The 18,953-nt window shown below is 43.4% G+C and overlaps 1 protein-coding gene across 3 annotated transcripts in view; it reads right to left on the bottom strand.

Annotated features, from left to right (window-relative positions):
- The window catches only part of ASTN1 (astrotactin 1), a 536,836-nt gene that overhangs the window by 221,154 nt on the left and 296,729 nt on the right, over positions 1–18,953 (bottom strand). For all 3 annotated transcript variants that reach the window (XM_069231561.1, XM_069231562.1, XM_069231563.1), the window contains 2 exons: positions 17,584–17,733; positions 11,834–12,001 (listed from right to left, as the gene is read on the bottom strand). In XM_069231561.1, coding sequence (XP_069087662.1) covers positions 11,834–12,001; positions 17,584–17,733 — 318 coding nt within the window. The remainder of the gene's footprint in view (positions 1–11,833; positions 12,002–17,583; positions 17,734–18,953) is intronic.

The following is an 18,953-nucleotide window of genomic DNA, read 5'->3' as shown; positions in this document are numbered from 1 at the left end:
TAAGCCAACAGCAGTCACCACACCACACCACACCACACCCCCGCAAGCTCCAATGAGGACTAATTTTGTTGCTTTTCTTTGTTCTTTTGTTTTTGTTTTATGATTGAAGATATCTGGAGAGGAGCACATGAGCCCACTTTCCTGGGGGGGAGTTGCATCTGTCGTGACTTGCTGCTGTTCAAGTATACAAATTTGAGTTATTTGAGTGTGCTAATGGGTTTGTCATCCTTATGAGGACTTCTAGTGGCCCTACCTTTATCTTTCTCTATGGGGTGTCACTTTGGTCACAGTGTATCCCACTTTCCGATTTTGAGATGGGGTCCACACCTGACACACATACCCTCACAATATCACATCTTGATATGGAATGTGTGCGGCAAGCTTACCTCAAACGTTGTTGCTTTGTGATCCTAGAGGGACAACTTAGCAGGGCTACTCTCATGCTAGTGGTGGTCGATGCGCCCAATACTGGCTTGTCAGAATTCCAAGACTCACAGACCCCTGTGCTCTTCCAGAACCCTATGCACTCGGGAATCTGGGTGGAGGGGGGTTACGTTAATTGCATACCTATAGTGATCATCACCTCCATTGAGCACTGCTACATGTGTTCGCACCGCACAACACTTTCGCACCTGGACTGCACACTGACACTTACACAATGATTACCGCCTCGGTCACCTGACACATCAGGAATATTCCTTTTACTCTCCGGTGCACATTGTGCACGCCATGATCAATCTTTTCCTCTGCAGAATCACTGGGCCCTCTACCGACTCAGTTGTAGTAGCTGGCCTGCACCCACTCAGAGCATTGCCCGTTACTGGTCACCCAAATGCTGGGGCAGGTAACGGATACTGACCTGCCGATTGCAAGGAGGCTCTATCTGACCCCGGTTGTGAAAGGGGTTGACACAGTACATTATGCAATACTTTGTGCTCAAACAGGCCACTGCCTCAACTCAGCCTCTTGGGGGATCCATCGCCACCTGATGGAGGAACTGATATCTATCAAACAAAAGCTGCAACCTCTGGAGGTGAGGGTGGCCACTCACACTGCATCAGCTGAACAACTTCAGTGGCTGTGGAAGAAGAGGGCTGAAGATGAGGCAAAACATTGGGTTAACATGACCAGAAACAGTGCATGGCTCAGCTGTACAGAAAAGGAAATCAGTCGGGGAGGTAGCCAGTGGAGTTCATGAGGGAAGAGCAGCAGTGTGCCCTGATTGGGAAGCTTCGCCTGGACAATGGAATGATAATCACCTCTCAGTCAGCCATAAACGCTGCCCTCCTTTCATATTATCGGGGCTTATACGCTGTGCACAACTTGCCTGCACCGGAGTGTGCACACCACTGCTTTTTCGATCTATCGGAGGTCAGACTGAACCCACTGCAGTAGACTGAGTTGGACGAGCCTGGCAATTGGAACAAATACTGGTGGGTATTCCACAAATTGCCCGGAATAAGACTCAAGGGATCAACTGGCTGCCGATTGAGTACTATGCCACCTTCCACACAAACTGCCATGCAACTGCTGGATGTGATTATTAAGGTCAAATTGCTGGAACATCTCCCAGCCCCACTCCAAGAGATCATGATGATGGCTTTTCGAAGCCCAAGCTTAGATCCCTGCGATGTTCGCTCCAAACCCCCATTTCACTACTAAACTTCGACTGTAAGATCCTGTACAGGGTCCTAGTGCATCACCTGCTACTTATAATTAACACCCTCGTACATATTGACCAATGAGGCTTTATATCAGGGTGAAGCACCTTCATTAACATCCGCTTAAATTAATTCATGGTACACCCGCTGACACCTTTGACCAAGTTGCTGTGTCATTAGACATTGAAAAGGCATTTCACACCCTGGGTTGGGATTACCTCCTTTTCACCCTTAAATCCATGGAGTTTGTCCGGGTTTTCTAGGGTGGATTAAAACTCTGTACAATAGTCAGTCCGTGAGGGTCAAGACTGGCCAGATGATATCCGACAGCTATATACATAGAGGCACTAGGCAGGGTTGCCTATTATCCCTTATCATATTTGCCCTTGCCTTGGAATCGTTGGCCCACCATCTTCCCCAGGGAGCACAGGACTGAAGTACACCAGAGCTGGGAGTATGTCACATCATCTCATTATACACAAATGATGCCCTGGTATATCTGTGTGATGCAGCTGCTGACCTTCCAGACCTCATTGAATTGCTGGACCACTTCAGAGACATCTCGGGTTATGCATGAACTGGCCTGTGTGTTTTCTCTGGCACTGCATCCTACTATGTAAAGGGTTGCCCTTTGGGGACTCAACTCAACTGGTGCTATGATACCTTCAAGTATCTGGGAGTTTAGATTCTCAGAGATGGAAACCAAGTAGGGCAATTTAGATAAGGCAGTGGGTGCTATCCATTGGTCCTTGCCTTTCTTGCATTTGCTGCCTCTATCGCCATTAGGTCGAGTGGCAATGTCCAAGATGCTGGTGCTCTCTTGGACACTTCATTTCTTTGCTGCACTCCTAACTGTGTTCCTCAGAAGCTTTTTCCGAGAGCTGCACAGTTTGCTGCTTGAGTTAATAGGGCGAGGGATGCAGCCGAGCTGTGCTCACCACCCTACAGGGGAACTGACTGAAGGTGGCCTTGGCGCACCCAACTTTGACTTATATTAAGCGGCAGCACAACTTCAGTGGCTGATGGCCTAGCTGTGCACTCCTGCATGCCCCATAGTGGAGTTGAGTCAGGCAGCACTAAGCAACCTGCATATTTACTCTGATCGAACTATCTGCCCTCCACAGGAAACGTGTTAGATGACTGTGGTCCTTTTGGACATCATGGACACATACAAAACAGGTGCTGGACAGTTTTTAGCAAACCAGACTATACGACATGCACTGCACACCACTTAAGTGGTGGGCCCCACAAAGGGACCCTTCGTTGTTACATTTCTTTAATGTCGATCTTACTATGTGGTTCATAATTTCCAGTGCAGCCCAAGGTCTGTGGGTCTTTGAAACCCAGCAAAGGGTCCTGTACCCAAGTTGAACATCCCGCTAACTTAAGTGGACACTGTGGTGGGTCTACAAACCCACCACAGCAGGTTCAACAATGGGACAAGAAGTTTTAAGGGCCCATGAACCCATACAAAAGAAATCAGCTTATAGTCATATAGGCAGATGCACAGAGTCTAATTTTCTGTCAACATTGATAAATAACTCTTGAGAGGCAAACATACACACACGCACACACACACACACACACATATATACACATACAGTAATACAGTGGCTTTTGGCCGACCGTCAACATCCATGGGTTAGTTCAAGTGTCATTCACATTTTGCTTGCACCCAACACAGCATTAAACATTGGGTAATGAGTCAGCCCATTTGATACATTGGCTGTCTTGCACCTTGAATGATGCCTTCTGCCCAATCACATATGCACAGCAGGCTGAAAAGGAGTGTACTTCAGTGATAGGGATAGTGTGTCTGGGTTGTTGAGTCATTTCTTTATTTTTATATCTTTGGATATACCTGCATATACCTTCTGGCTTTGCCAATGCTTGTTAGCATAGCGCACATCTGCCAATTCCCTGCTCTCTTGCAGCTTTTACTTGCAGACAACTGCTGCGACTTTGCTCAATGAGGTTCAGGTGTGAGGTTGGCACTTGACAAACAATGCTTAATATAAAGTAATGAGCTGGATCTTGGGTTTTCCTTGCGGTTGTGCTTCTTATAGACGTTTGAGTAATGTAGAATTTAAATGCATGTTCAAGGCCAGAAATCCTTGTGTCTCACGGCAAGCTGCTATGTCTCAGCGGACAATCGAATGCCTGCACATATGGATCTTTTGCAGTCCCCAGATGTTAACACATTTTTTGTGCCTTTTAGATGTTTACTACTTGTCTGCATGATGTACAGGTTCTCTGGCTTAGATTTGTCTGAGAATTTGAGGTCCTGACTCCTGTTCAGAAGAGATACTGAGGCAGAGAGAATGTCCGTTGCCTCTCACTGGCTGAGTTCTATAAACTTTCCATAACTCTTTTCATATCCAATCTGATAGATGCAATGATTTCTATCGATTGAGAGTATCAAGGAGCTAAGAACTCACCCACATTATGTTTTCAATTAATTATTAAGGTTTTCAAAGAGAAAGGTATGCGTTTGTGATTTGTTTGAAATTTGTATTAGAATAAATTACGGAGGGTGAGATATGGAGGGCACGGGGTAAAGAGGGAGTTTGTGAGTGTAAAATAGAGAAAGAGGCGGGCGAAAGAGTGGGAGAGCATAATAGTCAAAGAGGAAGATTGTAGATAATGTTCAAAGAGAAAGAGCAGAGAGGCTAAAAAAAAAGAACTGAAGGGAGAAAGAAAGAAAGGAAAAAATAAAGAGAGAAAAAGAAAGTGAGAAAAAAGAGGCAGAGAGGAAGAAAGAAAGAGGAAGAATGAAAGAAACGAAGACAGAGAGGAAGAAAGAAAGAGGAAGAATGAAAGAAACGGACAGAGAGGTAGAAAGTGTAAGGAAGGAAAAAGAGAGAAAGAAGGGAAGAAAAAGAGAAAGAAAGAAAGAGAAAAATGAGAATAAACTAATCAATAGATAGAATGGCCTGAAAAAAGCTTTAAATACAAATAAAGAACAGAAGCATTTATACACAAGTGTGTAATGCAATACGTTAGAAATGGGGTCTGACCCTGTCCAAGAAGGTATCCTCACTTTAGTCAGGGTAATGGAGTCACACTCCTAAAATAACCCTTGCTCACCCCCTTGGTAGCTTGGTACAAGCAGTCAGGCCTATTTTAGAGGCAATGTGTTACGTATTTGTACACACACACACACACAGTAACACAATGAAAACACTACCAATGGACACCACACAAGTTTAGAAAAATATCCAATACTTATCTAAATAAAACAAGACCTAAATGACAAAAATCCAACATACACAAGCAAAGATATTAATTTTAAAATAATAAATCCTAATAAAAGCACTTAGAAACACAATTGCTCACGGGATCATGATGGAACCATTCCTAACAGACCAATGCCACTCGGGAGTGCAGAGCAGGTCACAGAGTTGCACGAACCCCAGGTACAGTACCTTAGAAAGGAGGCAGAGTCAAAGACGTGGCACGGAGTCGGGGAGGTCAGGCATCGCTGGGAGTCGGTCCGGTGTCGGTTCTATACTGCTACGCAGGAGGTGAGGTGTCGGTACCTTACAGAGACAGCAGAGGTGAGGCAGTGTTGGCAGTGCTGCATTGTTTTTTTATGATTTGGCAGGGTCAATGAGTCCAGCGGGTCAAGATGTGATGAGGTTACTTCGCAGTGTCGCGGTCACACCATGGGGCCACAGGTGCCGTGGCGGAGACTGGTGTCATGGGCGTCGGTGAGACGGCACCCAGGACTCACAATGTTGCGGGACTTCAGAGGCGCTGCATCGGTGTCGGTCACAATCAACGCGCCCGAGGGGGAACCAAGGCTTTTGGTGCAGGCAGCAGCGCTGAGTCGGACAGTGGTGCCGATTCTGGAGTTGTCCAGAGTCGGTGTTCCTGATTCTTCTTGTTTTTCTGCCACACTTCACTTTCAAGGGCCCAAGAACTTGAGTTGGCACCTCTTGACAATCACGGTCCTCAGCAAGAGAACCCAGGGGTTGGTAGGTGAAGTCTTTGATGTCCCTGAGACTTCTTAAATGGAGTCAAGCTCAGTCCAAGCCCTTGGAGAAACTTAACAAGCAGGATATACTGAAAAATCCAGTCTTTGTCTTCTCCAAAGCAGAAACAGCAACTGCAGGCCAACCCATCAAAGCACACACAGCAAAGGGGCAGTACTCCTCCTCACAGCTCTTCAGCTCTTCTCCTTGGCAGAGTCTCTCTCCTCGTGATCCAGAAGTGTTCTAAAAGTCTGGGGTTTGAGTCCAATGCTTATACTAATTTCTGCCTTTGAAGTGCACAAGACCCTTGCCTTTCCTGCCCTGATCCCAGACACACTCTAGGGGGTTGGAGACTGCATTTTGTAAGGACAGGCACAGCCCTATTCAGTGCAAGTGTCAGCTCCTCCCACCACTCTAGCCCAGGAAGATACATCAGGATATGCAGTGCACACCTCAGCTCTCTTTGTGTGACTGTCTAGAATGAATTCACAACCAGCCCACCTGTCATCCTGACCCAGGCGGGGTATTCCACAGCCAGGCAGAGGCACAGAATGGTTAAGCATGAAAATTACACTTTCTACAATTGGCATTTTCAAACACGCAATTAAAAAAACACCTTCACTATAAGATGTATTTTTAAATTGTGAGTCCAGAGACCCCAAACTTCACATCTCTATCTCCTCCCGATGGGAAATTTCACTTAAAAGACATTTCAAGGCAATCCCCATGTTAACTTATGGGAGAGATAGGCCTTGCAATAGTGTACATCGAATTTGGCAGTATTTCACTAGCAGGTCATGAGAAAACACAGTTGTTTATGTCCTACCTTTTAAATACACTGCACCATGCCCATGGGGCTACCTTGGGCCTACCTAAGGGGTGTCCTATATGTCCTAACAGAGAAGGTTTGGGCCTAGCAAGTGGGTGCACTTGCCAGGTCAACATGGCAGTTGAAAACTGCACACACAGACACCGCAATGGCAGGGCAGGTATGAGACATGTTTACAAGGCTATTCATGTGGGTGGCAAAATCAATGCTGCATGCCCACTAGTAGCATTTGATTTTCAGGCCCTGGGCACACATGGGGCACTATACTAGAGACTTACTGGTAAATCAAATATGCCAATCATAGATAAACAATCATAATCACAATTTACACTGGAAGCACTTGCACTTTAGCACCGATCAGCAGTGGTAAAGTGCCCAGAGTACCAAAACCAGCAAAAACAAAATCTGGCACACAGTCAAAAATACAGGAGGGAGAGGCAAAAAGGCAGGGGGAAACCACACCAGGGATGCCAGGTCTAATACAATAAGTAACAAAGGAAAAAAGAAACCAATAAGTTTTTCAGTTCAAACATTTGTTTGACACACAATGGATGTGAAATATTGAACATTCACAGATGTACAACAAAATAGAAACAAAATAAGAATTAAAAAAAAATAAAAAAAAGAGAAAGGAAAAGAAAGAACAAAAATAAGCCAGGGATATAATGTACTGAAGGATACAGGAGCATGTCAGAAAGTCAGACAAAGTGGCACACTGTCCACAACAAATCGTGATCAATCCCCGCTAAACACATCTCTAACAAACTACAGCCAAACTCAATGGCAAGCCCTCAACATATGTAGACAGGATAAACACACAAAATGGCACAAACTCTTGTCAGATACAAATTGTTACAAACTGTCGCCATAGACAAACTATGACACATCCCACCCATAAACAAACTGTCACCAGTGTTCACCATATGCGGTCGGTTGTGAAAAACCTCCATCGCACACAGATTGTTGCAAACCATCGCCATGTACAGACTACTCCAAATCTTCACGGTGTGCAGGTTGCTGCAGCCGTCACTGTATACGGATTATAACAAAAACTAGATGGCAGTGAACCATCTCTGCATACAGATTGTGGCAAGCAAACCTTCACACTATACGGACTATGACAAACATTCACCATAAACAGATCAGAGTAACTGTGCTCCAGTGGTGGCCGGCAGCTTTAGGAGGGAGGGAGGTGGGCGGGAAGCACACACACACACACACTCACACTCATGTTTTCACACACAGACTTGCACGCACGCACATCCATTAACAACACTCATAACATTCAAACATGCACACACGCACCAAACATTCATTTTAAAAGTTCATAAACACTCATTCTTTCACACACACACGCACGCACGCACATCCATTAACAACACTCATAACATTTAAACATGCACGCACTCACCAAACGTTCATTTTAAAAGATCACACACACATTCATTCTTTCACATGCACGCACATCCATTAACAACACTCATAACATTCAAACATGCACGCACGCACCAAACATTCATTTTAAAATATCACACACTTACCTTCAGCCTCGAGGTCCCAGGAGAGTTGGGACTGCTGCCTTCCCTCATTGGCTGATCTTTGGTCAGCTAATGAGAGAAGGCAGCAGTCCCAGCCTCGTCACAGAGTGGGATGGGGGTCAGTGAGACTGCTGACCCCACCCCACTCTGTAATGAAGTGTCACTGATTGACACCCGCCATGGGCGCTTCAGGGCTTAAACCTGAAGCGCCCAGGTCAAAGTCAATGGGTGACGCTTTCCTCGTCACCCAGGGGAGGGCCTCGAGGCACCTTTGCTGAGCTGAGGAGGTCACGCCCATAGGAGCTGTGACCTCCTCAGCCCATCAAAGTTCAGCTCAGGCAGTCAGGAGTCTGCGCAAATCGCACATGTCTCACTCCTGGCTGTCTGAGCTGAAAATGAAGAGTGTCTGTCAGGCTGACCTTTGTTCAGCCTGACAGACACTCTTCATGAAGGGCAACAGTTGGGGGGGCGAGGCCCCTCCGCCCTAAAGGACGGGCCACGCCTGCTGTGCTCCATACGAAAAATCATGGTGGTACATAAATTGTAGCAACCCTTCACCATACTCAAGCTGTAGCAAACCTTCACCGCGTGACGACTGTGCCAATCCCCATGAGGTACTGATAATAGGAAACCCTCACAATGGTAGGTATTGTGTGAAAGTCTCATACACAGACCACGACTACACCTCCCGGTACACAGACTGTAAAAAACACATAGAATATACAGAATGGGAAAAACAGGCTAGGATGAGAAGCAAAAAACAAAAAAAAGAACAAAAAGAAAATGAAAAATTGAGAGAAAAATTGAAGAGGGTAGAAGGAAGAACACGAGGAACCAATGAGAAAAGGACAGGCGATGTGGAATACAAAAGTGAAGAGAGGCGTGGGGCCTGGCAGATGACGAGGGGAAAGATCTAGCAAAGGAAGGGGGCTCGAGCAATGAGGTTGGAATAGACAAAGAGGGTGACTTTGTGGGAAAGAAGGGAGGCTTGGTGAACTCTGAGCAAAGAAAATAAGACAGCAAACACCGACCGAGAGGGGGTGTACAAAGGAGAAAGGAACTGTCAAGGAAGAACGCCAACTCAGTAGCCAAATTAGAAATTACCAGTCAGAAAAATACATCCTGTACTGAATTATGAATTTGTGCATGCCAACGCACTGTCAAGGAAGGAGGCAGTGAACAATCACATAATAAATAAAAAATGGAGAGAGATGCAGACAGGAAGGAATTATGAATACCGATCGACCTTATTATTATAGTGAGTAAAACATGAGAGAGAACATCCTCAGTGACCTGCAATAGAAAATAAAGATTCTAAATGTTCAAATTATTGCTGTACCTGGTTTTACCCCAGTACCAGAGACCAAGGAGCTATGTGTACACTCATTTTCACGCACCTACCCCTCTAGTTGACCTTTGGTACGGAGGTCAAATGTTTTGTTATAGAGATGCTTGATGTGCAAGAAGGATTGCCTGTAAATGGTCTCTGCGACTGTTACTTGTGTCTTGGACACAGAAAAGAGAAAACCCAGAAAAACCTCACATCGCCATTGTTCTTCCCCATCATAACTGAATGCATTGTCATAGGATTCCTTTTATTTCCGGGTCACTAATCCCCTTTAAGGTGTCTTCTTTTTCTAGGGCGCCAATCTAGTGCAAGCATCTTACCACGTGCTCCAGCTCTGTAATTGCATGTCTGGTATGTACGCTTGTGAACGGAGGTGGGAGACGGGTGTCTAGTTGGGGATGGCTGTGTGCCTGTGGATTTAACAGTCTTCCTGTTCCCCCAACAACGCTGATGATGCAGCCTGTCAGCCATCTTACTGACACAGTACGTTAAAACCTTTCTGATAGAGTGTTGCAGAACTTGCTCACCTACCCCATCACCTTTCTGGAGCGATGGATGAATATTCAAGTAACCTCCAAATCAGCTAAGAAGAAGGCAAATTACCTCCCTCCACGAATCAAAGCTTGGGATGGCTCCAGAGTTATGAGAATTTGAAAAGTAGGGTAAGTAGTCCATGGACGTCAACTAGAGGTAGACAGTGATAACAGCTGCCATCACAATTTTGCTCTTTGACGTCCCTGGCACTGTTTTTGCTATCATTAGACTTAGGGAGCATGAATTCAAAGACAGAAACAGACAATAAACAGGGCTCCATGTATCCTGCGCTTACATTCTGCAGTTTCTGCTTATTTCACTTCCCTTTAGTTGCAGACAGGAGTCTATTAAGGAAATAAAGTTTGGAGAAGGGACCAACCCTGTGATGTAATTGGCAATAGTGGACACAACATTCTAACAAAATGAAAAACAAAAAGCCCAGTGCAAGGCAACATCCACCCACATAGACATTTTGCTTGTGGATTAAAGTTTCCCCTTTATTGCCAGTTTGTTTCAAAGAATGGAATCTCACTAAAATCATATTTCATAGAGTTTGAGCAATCTTCACTCTTCTCAAACCACAAGCGAACCATCAAATTCAACCCACTGCAAGCTATTATTTTTTTGCTCCTAGCGTTTCACAAAAATAAAATTCACCCGACACTGTTCATTGGATTTCAAAGGGTGCTCAATGTATTTTCCTCCACCTTTGCAATTTTAGTGAATTTGTACCTTTGGCATTGCTATCATGAGAAGCAGGAATGTAGAGGCTTAGCTAAGAGAGGGGAATTAGCAAAGCCATTGATCTCTCGCAAGCTCCTTACTACAGAGAGTTAGAATAGAGAGTGTGCATCTCCGGCATTTCTTTGTGAGCATGTGATTAGTCATAGGATAAAGAGAACCCTGGCCACGAGTCCAGCCAGCTGTGCAGAGACTAACAGCCTATTACTTACGAAGCAAAAAGTCCTTTTGATTTTCCAAGGATTCCCGTAATCCCTTCCTTTGCCTTCAGTGTTAAACCAGGGCTTGATAAGTGTTCATCACAGCGAGGTGTTTTAGATCAGAACTGAGGTGCTTGCAAAATGGACAAGCGAATCCTCTATTCTCGCTGATACCGTACCATAGAGAGAACGAAAGAAGGAGTTGGACCCAAGCCTGATTTTAGCACCAAAGGATCTTAACTTCAAGAAAACACATAAAAAGGCCTTACAATCTATAACCTTGATCATCTTCACCCTGTTTTCACCAAATTCTCATCAATGCATGTTTAATCCTTAAGCGAGCTCTGATGTGTATGTACTATGAACTATGCAAAGCATATACTGTATTGTTCTTGTCTGCGTTCAGCCTCACGCTAAGATCACAGAGAATTGCTAGTTCTCAAGCCACTGATAAAAGGCACTGGTTCATCATTAGCAGAGCGCATTAAAGGACAGCACCAACATAATTCTTTCCAGCAGACTCAATGGGTTGAAGGTCCAGCTTAGCCAAGAAGGCTCAAAAAGTTTTCGAGCTGAGCATTCAAATCCCCAAGAGTCCAGTAATGATGTATAAACAATTAAATGACTATATTACTGCATTGAAAAAAGTTCATTTTTCAGTGTTTACAGGAAAACAAATGGAGGTAAACACCTGGCAAAAAAATGAAGAGTATAGTAAAATCCTGACAACAAAGCCATGCTGTGTTCTTCTAAGAGTGATTGAGGTATAGTTTAAAAATGTTTTGCTCCATCGAAACAGAAAAAGGAGATATATTTTTTCTGTTTCAAACATCTATTAGGCTAATCAAATGTAATGCTCCAGTATCACCCAACAATAGCTCCTGCAGGTGGCATGATGAAAAGGATGAGTCCAACATCAACATAAGCTTCAAGAGTATCCTATTGACATAAAGACAGAGTCATACAGTGGTATCAAGACATTGGCCACTTCAAGTTGTTGCTGCCTACCAGTTTCAGGGTCGCACTGATGCTCACAGGGGTCCAGTAGGCGTCTTGCGCACAGGTCCATCATCCAGGGCCCACTGGAGTTGAGCTGGGAGAAGAGTACCACCTGGGCAGGGTTGAGCCAGTCGCTGGCATCCAACTGACTCCCCTCCAGAAGAATAAAGCGACTTCCTGAGTGGGGAACACATTTGGTTGTGAACTTAGTGCAGGTGCATCAGAGGTGAGAAGGCAATTTAAAAATTATTGGCTTTCAAATACTATCTACCCAAAGAGTAATCTATTAAAATAACCCATCATCCCTTTGCTCTGCTACCATCAATAGATATCCATAAATATATCCACAGAAATACATTACGTGGCTGAGTATCCTAAAAGAGAAACCAATTGCAAAGGGGGTGATGTACTCCTCATTCCATGCAAGCGAAAAAAACATGTTACAGTTCATTTCCATAAGTACTATATTCTACAAATTGAAAGTAAGTTCTAGGACTTTTCATAAATATCCAGAGACTACCTAGATATCACATTTAAGGATTAGGAAAAAGTAGAGACCTCTCACACGGCGTGACTGACAAAATATTTTTACTTGCAAGTCATAAAGATAAATGGTACCGAAAATGGCTTCTTAGTGGAATGGAGATTTCCTTAAATTATGAAAGATGCTTAGTGCATTCTCATGAATCACTATTTAACACTAGCAGGTATTAATGATTGGCCTGATGCATGGATGTGACATCAAATCAGAATCCTTGTCCGTCTCTGTTGAAGGACTGGATCTACTCTTGGGAGCCAATGAGACAGGGGAGGCCAAGGTAGTGGCTATTTTAATCACAAAAGACCTGTGTGATAATGAAAGATTAGCTTGAAAAGAGCAACTACTAGCATGAAGTCTGAAGAACTGGTGGCAGTTTTGAACTTGGTATTTTCTGTTAAAACATTTGAAGATGGATGATAGTGTTTGGTTTCACTCCTACTGACACTTCGCCAGGAGGTTCTGCAGTCCCATGTGAAATATGTGGGGTAGCTCACATCCAACTACAGCTTTGGGGCATGGTCATCCTAAGTACTAAGGAAGCTGCCTCAGTAAGTAGACCAGTCCGCAATATCTTCCATCAGGAGAAGATCTCATTGTGAAGTTGGCATTCGAGATCAATTTAACCATGGAGGAAAAGAATGGGAATGTTGGCCCTTTACAAATATACAGTTGCCAGCATAAATACTAGAATGAGAACTATTTAAGAACATCTCAATGACAAAGAGAGCAAGATCACACCAAAAAAACCACTCCTGCCATGGTGTTCTTTTACAAACTATACACTAAAACACAGACTTATTTAAGGCTGATATTTGTTTATGGAGCACCTGAAAATAGATTTATCGGGGCAGGAGAGGAGGAAGTTCGAAAACATACTATTCGAAAGCCAAAAACAAAGCCAGGAAAAGATTCCCGAAAAAACAGGAAAGTCACACTTCAATGTATATGGGATCTTGAAAGTGACCTAATCCAGAATCAGGGGTGCCTTTAATTTAATAAAAGTCTTGGAGAAAAAATCCAACCTAGAAAATAAGCTTTCTCCAACCAAGGTGTGAATAAAAACAAAAGGGTAAGAGCAGCTTGGCGATATCCCAGGGATTCTAAGTGGCACAAAGACTTGCATCCACCAGATGTTAAGTCTTCACATTAAAATTAATTTCAAGGGGGCTTTATCAGCCCTCAAAATGTCATGTGAGTGCAGCTGAGATTTATTTCAGTCCCATTAGTATTAACTTCTTAAATAATACACTCACAACACTAAGGCATTATCCACAATTACACCGAACTGAGGGCCATATTTGGCCCTGGCGGCGCAGCAAGGCACTTGGGCCCTGATTTATACTTTTTTTTTGCACCGCATTAGCGTCATGTTTTGACGCAAAAGCGGCACAAACTTACAAAATACAATTGTATTTTGTAAGTTTACGCCGCTTTTGCGTGGACATGACACTAATGCAGCGCAAAAAAACGTTTAAATCAGGGCCTTGCTGCGCCGCCCTGCGCCACCGGGAAAGGGCAGAAATGAGCTGTGTCTACAAGATACAGCGCATTCCTGTCCTCTCCCCCTGCCGTGGCACAGAAATTGCTGCCATACGCCAGCACAGGCATCCTTACACGGTGGTGGAAGGGTGCCTGCGTTGTGGGAATGATTGTTTTTGTACACGAAGGGACACCTTTCCGTACAAAAACAATGAATTGAGGTGTTTTCCTGCTTCTATGTGTGCTGCAGAATGCAGCACACATAGAAAGAGGAAAAAACGGGGAAAAATAAAGATATTTCTCCCCGTTGCAACACTCTTATGCCACCCTTGGGATGGCTTAGGCTTTTGACTCTTTCCCAGGTTTACAAAACCTTGAAAATCTGGGAATGTGCCAAAATCCATGGATGTTGTGTGGGAACATAAACACAACACTCATGGAAATGCCTCCCTGTCGCAAAGTACGGTAACGTAGCGACTTGTGCTGCATTGCCTCACTCCATATTTACGCCCCATGAAAAGCCACGCAGAGTGGCTTTGTGTGGCCTTGTACATATGGGTCAGCAGCCTGGTCTGCAGGTGCATCACTAAAAGTGACACACCGGCAGCGCAGGCTGCTTGTAAATATGGACCTTGGTGAAGCTCACTTATTATCGGGTTTTGATGGACAACAACCAAGAATATCTACCTAGTGTAGCTGAACATGCAGTGTTCTCATCTGGAAGCCAGTGTCCCCAAGAGCCAGTGGGTATTCCAGACCACCAGCAATTTGACCATCACGCCACATAGCTAAGTTACCTTTAATCTACCTTAGCCGGGCATGGCATTACGACACATTTCATTTCATGAACATAGGGCAGTTCTATCACTCTTGTGCTTGATGAGAAGGAACTGCTGTGGTTGATCCAGATCTTTAATACAAGTGGAATCAACTCTTCTTGCAAAGAGGTGAGGAATATGTAGGGATAGTCTGGACACTACAAAAGCTCACCACATGCCTCTATTGTAGAAATGTGATCCTACTGAAGAACGACAAGCCACCTGGTAATGATTTTAACCTAAAACCTGGGACATCTTTATCTTTATGTTGACTAGATTTAGACAATAATCATAAGGGCTGACTGAGAATTTATTTCAAAATCCAATGAAGGTCTCAGCCAGCACAGCAATCAGATGCCATTTCTAGGCGGGCACAAGGAAGAGACATAGAGCACATAATCTGCAAATGTCTGAAATTATTGTACCTAAGAAATAATATCTACATGATGAATGCAAAGGAGCGAATATAAGATCTACATATTAAGCTAGTAAATGCTATTTTGCATTGCAAGCAGACTCTTTTATTAACAAACTAATAAAGGCTCTTGGACGTTGCATAAAAATTATAAATTTCCCTTTTTAATTTTTTACAGTTTGAAGGACATGCCTTATGGTGATATCATATCAGGAAACAGATGTTCCTATGTACAGTGATAGTGTCGTTCTAATAATTGTCTTAATACTTAATTGTATTATCTATTGTAATTGATTGATTTTAAAACAGTAAACTTACTAAACTGGCACAAAGGGACACCAGGGAGGCTGGGAGGCTTCTGTTATGTTGCTTTCCATTCTAGGAACTTGTAAGCGGACTCCTACTGAAGGGTTAGTGCTGCTGTTTAATTTCCATAAGATTAGGAGCTTTGTAACTTCTGTGATAGCTCCGTGGCCTACAGAAGAAAACACCAGCTCTTTAAAGGCTTTCGGAATTTAAAATGGTTATGTTCAGTGCAGATTACATCGACAAAAAGGGTTCCACGTTTTGGCTACTTGAACCCTAAAAGATCTACCCTCAGAATTTATATGTTCAATCTTAGTGAGCAAGTTCTTTAAGTCGGATGTGGAACAAGTGGGAATGGCTGGATGGGAGGAAGTAGTGAATTTTGCTTGAGGTGAAGACAGATCTGAGATTGATGTGACCATCTGATCTCAATGGAATATCAGGCATTCCTTACTGTCAGTGAGAAGCATGAATCTGTGGTATGCCAATGTGGAACAATGCAATTGTATGCTATCCTTAGGCACATGCACAGATAGCAGTCATGCGTACCGCCTGTGGAGTGCATACCAGTGCACATCAATAGCTGGAGCTCATCGCGCATGGCAGCCACTTAAAGACGGCCCTAGAGATTTATGCTTTTTAGGTTTTCATAAATTCCACTAAAGGACGGTTTGTATAAAGCAGTGGGCCAAGAATGTGCTTACAAGCTGTCTTGATGCTGGCACCTCTTCAGAATTATGCTTTGCAGTTTGTACATGGAATTCACGAATGGTGGTTTTTACAAGACAGTGCATTGTGGACAAGAACAAGCTTTGCATAGTTTATCAAGGGCTTAAATGAACCAGCAGCAGCTTTTGCTGACAGTATTGCAATTTAGGTAATGGTCTTTGGCACTAATAGAAAGATTACATTGTGCTTTTCAAATGCCTATGAACAGGAAACCATACCTAGTGGATACAAACTCAAAGGGGCAGACACATGACCTACTTTCTTTACTACTGCACAAGCAAGCGTGGTACGTATATTCAAGGTCTAGTCTCTCCTTACAGAATGTCACAAACTGCAGACAGTAGTGAAAAATCTGTTTATAGAGAGTACCAAAGGGAGACTGAAGTCCAAATGATGAGGTGTCATTAGCTTGCAGCAGACAGAAATACAGCAATATTCCGAAACATTTCAACCTTTGGTTTGCTCTGTCAAAATGTCACAGACAGTTGTCCATAGTTTGGGAACAGATTTTAGGACAATTTCGAGAGGTTGTAGTAAATGATGCTACTGAGCAGCACCAAGTCAACAGGAATGGAAAAGTCAAAAGGTTTTCCAGAGCCAGAGGAGTCAGAGCGGCATAGGGCTCACACAGAAACCTGTTGCTTGTGATCACTGGGCATACAGCAATTAAGATCAGGTTTGAAAAGCAGGACTGCTTGATCTTGGACGACCTGTGTGAAGGGATAAGAGAAGTGGAGCAGAGGAACCAGGGTTTGGGACTGAGGCTACTAGGAAGCACAGAGGTGTGATGCATCAGAGAAAATATCAATCGCCGGCATCAAGTTTCTTATGTTAAGGACATTGGCATACACTGCAGTATTTATGTTATGAATGCGGAAAAGCACCTAGTATAGTATGTTAGAGTACAACCATGCATTCAACTATTTACATTTGGTTATAATATGAGCAACTGCAACTGGACTAGACAGCACCGGTCTTTGATGATGCACCAGATGTCAATTCTGGATCCAGCCTTCCTCTCCATAAAGTAGCCACACCTGGCCTTGCAAATAATAATCCAATATAATTTGGAATATTTGGGCAGGGCATAATCACTCCAAATGCCCAATAGGATTGGTTTGACAGTTAAAAAACAGGAAGGGGTTCAATAGGATGTTTGATAGGTAGCTTGTGAACCTGTCTTAGAAAAGGTTGTCAAAATTGCAGGAAAGTGTGCCCTTTCTGCTGCTCAGATATCTATGCATATAAAACTTGAATTTTCTAAAATATTTTGTGTTGTGTAATTTTGTAGTAGGTATGATGCGAATTTTTTTTAATGAATTAATCTATGGTGAGACCTTCGTAGGATAACAGGGCATTTCCTGCCATCTTCCATCTATGATTCCCTCTTACTTGACAAAAATAAAATAATTCCATTCAGGCTGTATGCAGTTCTCGGCATAAAATTCATTACACAATGGAGTTACCTTACCATCAGCAATCAGGTGTTCAGGCACGTGCAATGTGATCTTGACGATGAGTGGGCAGCCGGTATGCGAGGCGTAGGCCATGGCGATGAAGCAGCTGGTGATACTGATCAGTGTCAAAGTGGTCTTGTTGATTGGACTTCGAGGGGAGCCAACTATGAACCAGGAATAAAAACAGAGGTATGAGGGACATGTAGAGGAGAGAGTGTCAAAGAAGCAGCACAGACTTGCAGGATAATCCTGGTACAAGACCACAAAGAACTGCACTACTGAGTGAGACTCCTGGTGGTCAATAAGACATCATGGATGTGTGTGTGGATCTTGCCAGTGAATGAGTGAGATTTTATTGATATGAATGAGGCTCTTCATGGTGAATGAATGATACTTCATTGATGTGGAAGAGGGTCTAGATGGTCAATGAGCAAGACTTCATTAATTTGTGTACGAATCTTGACAGTGAAAATGTGACACTTCATTGATGTGTATAAGACTCTTTGCAGTCAATGAGTGAGACTTTATTAATGTGTATGAGGATCTTGCAGGGGAATGAATGAGACTTTTTTGATGTATAAGAGGCCCTTGATGGTCAATCAGTCAGACTTCAATGATGTGTATGCGGCTTTTGATGGTCAATATGTGACACTTCATTGCTGTTTATAAACTTCTTGACAGGGGGTGACACTTGAGTGATCTGTAGGAGGCTCTTGATTGTCAACTAGATAGACTTCATTGATGTCTTTGGGGCTCTTGATGGACAATGATTGAGACTTGTGTGGTTTTACAGCTGACATTTGTCGCACAATGTCAACAAGAGACCAACCTTGAAGAAGTCATACCTCCTCAATAACACCACATCATCCCTCATTATAACCACTCTGACAGGCAATGCATCATTGACAGTCCTCATCAATAACACCACTGGACAGGCTACAATTCATCAATAAATCCCTCTGAATGGACATACCCAATCTGTTACACCGTCCGAACCCCAAACTGTTCATTTAAACATCATCAAGATATGTAAGTTGACCTACCATATCAAAAGCAGTAACTAGCATGCCACACCACATTGCAACACCCATTTGACATGAAATTTATCTTCCACTGCCACCACTGTTAGAATATGTTCTAGCAATAACACCAACCTATAATACATCATCAATACATTTCATCTGATGAGCCATGGCTCTTTAATTAGACCACTGAACAGGATATACCTATTTAATGCTCAGGGTCTATACCTTGTCAATTACCAACTGAGGAGCCATGCATCACTAATAACCTCTCCTTGATGAGCCATAGCGCAACAGTATAATAATTGAAAATATATAAAGAAATAAACAAATAAATAATGGCAGGACACACCATATCAATG

Source organism: Pleurodeles waltl, chromosome 4_2 (genome assembly GCF_031143425.1).
Source record: "Pleurodeles waltl isolate 20211129_DDA chromosome 4_2, aPleWal1.hap1.20221129, whole genome shotgun sequence".
Classification (NCBI taxonomy): Eukaryota; Metazoa; Chordata; class Amphibia; order Caudata; family Salamandridae; genus Pleurodeles; species Pleurodeles waltl.
The sequence above is the reverse complement of the archived record's forward strand: the minus strand, read 5'-3'. Positions and strand labels throughout refer to the sequence as shown.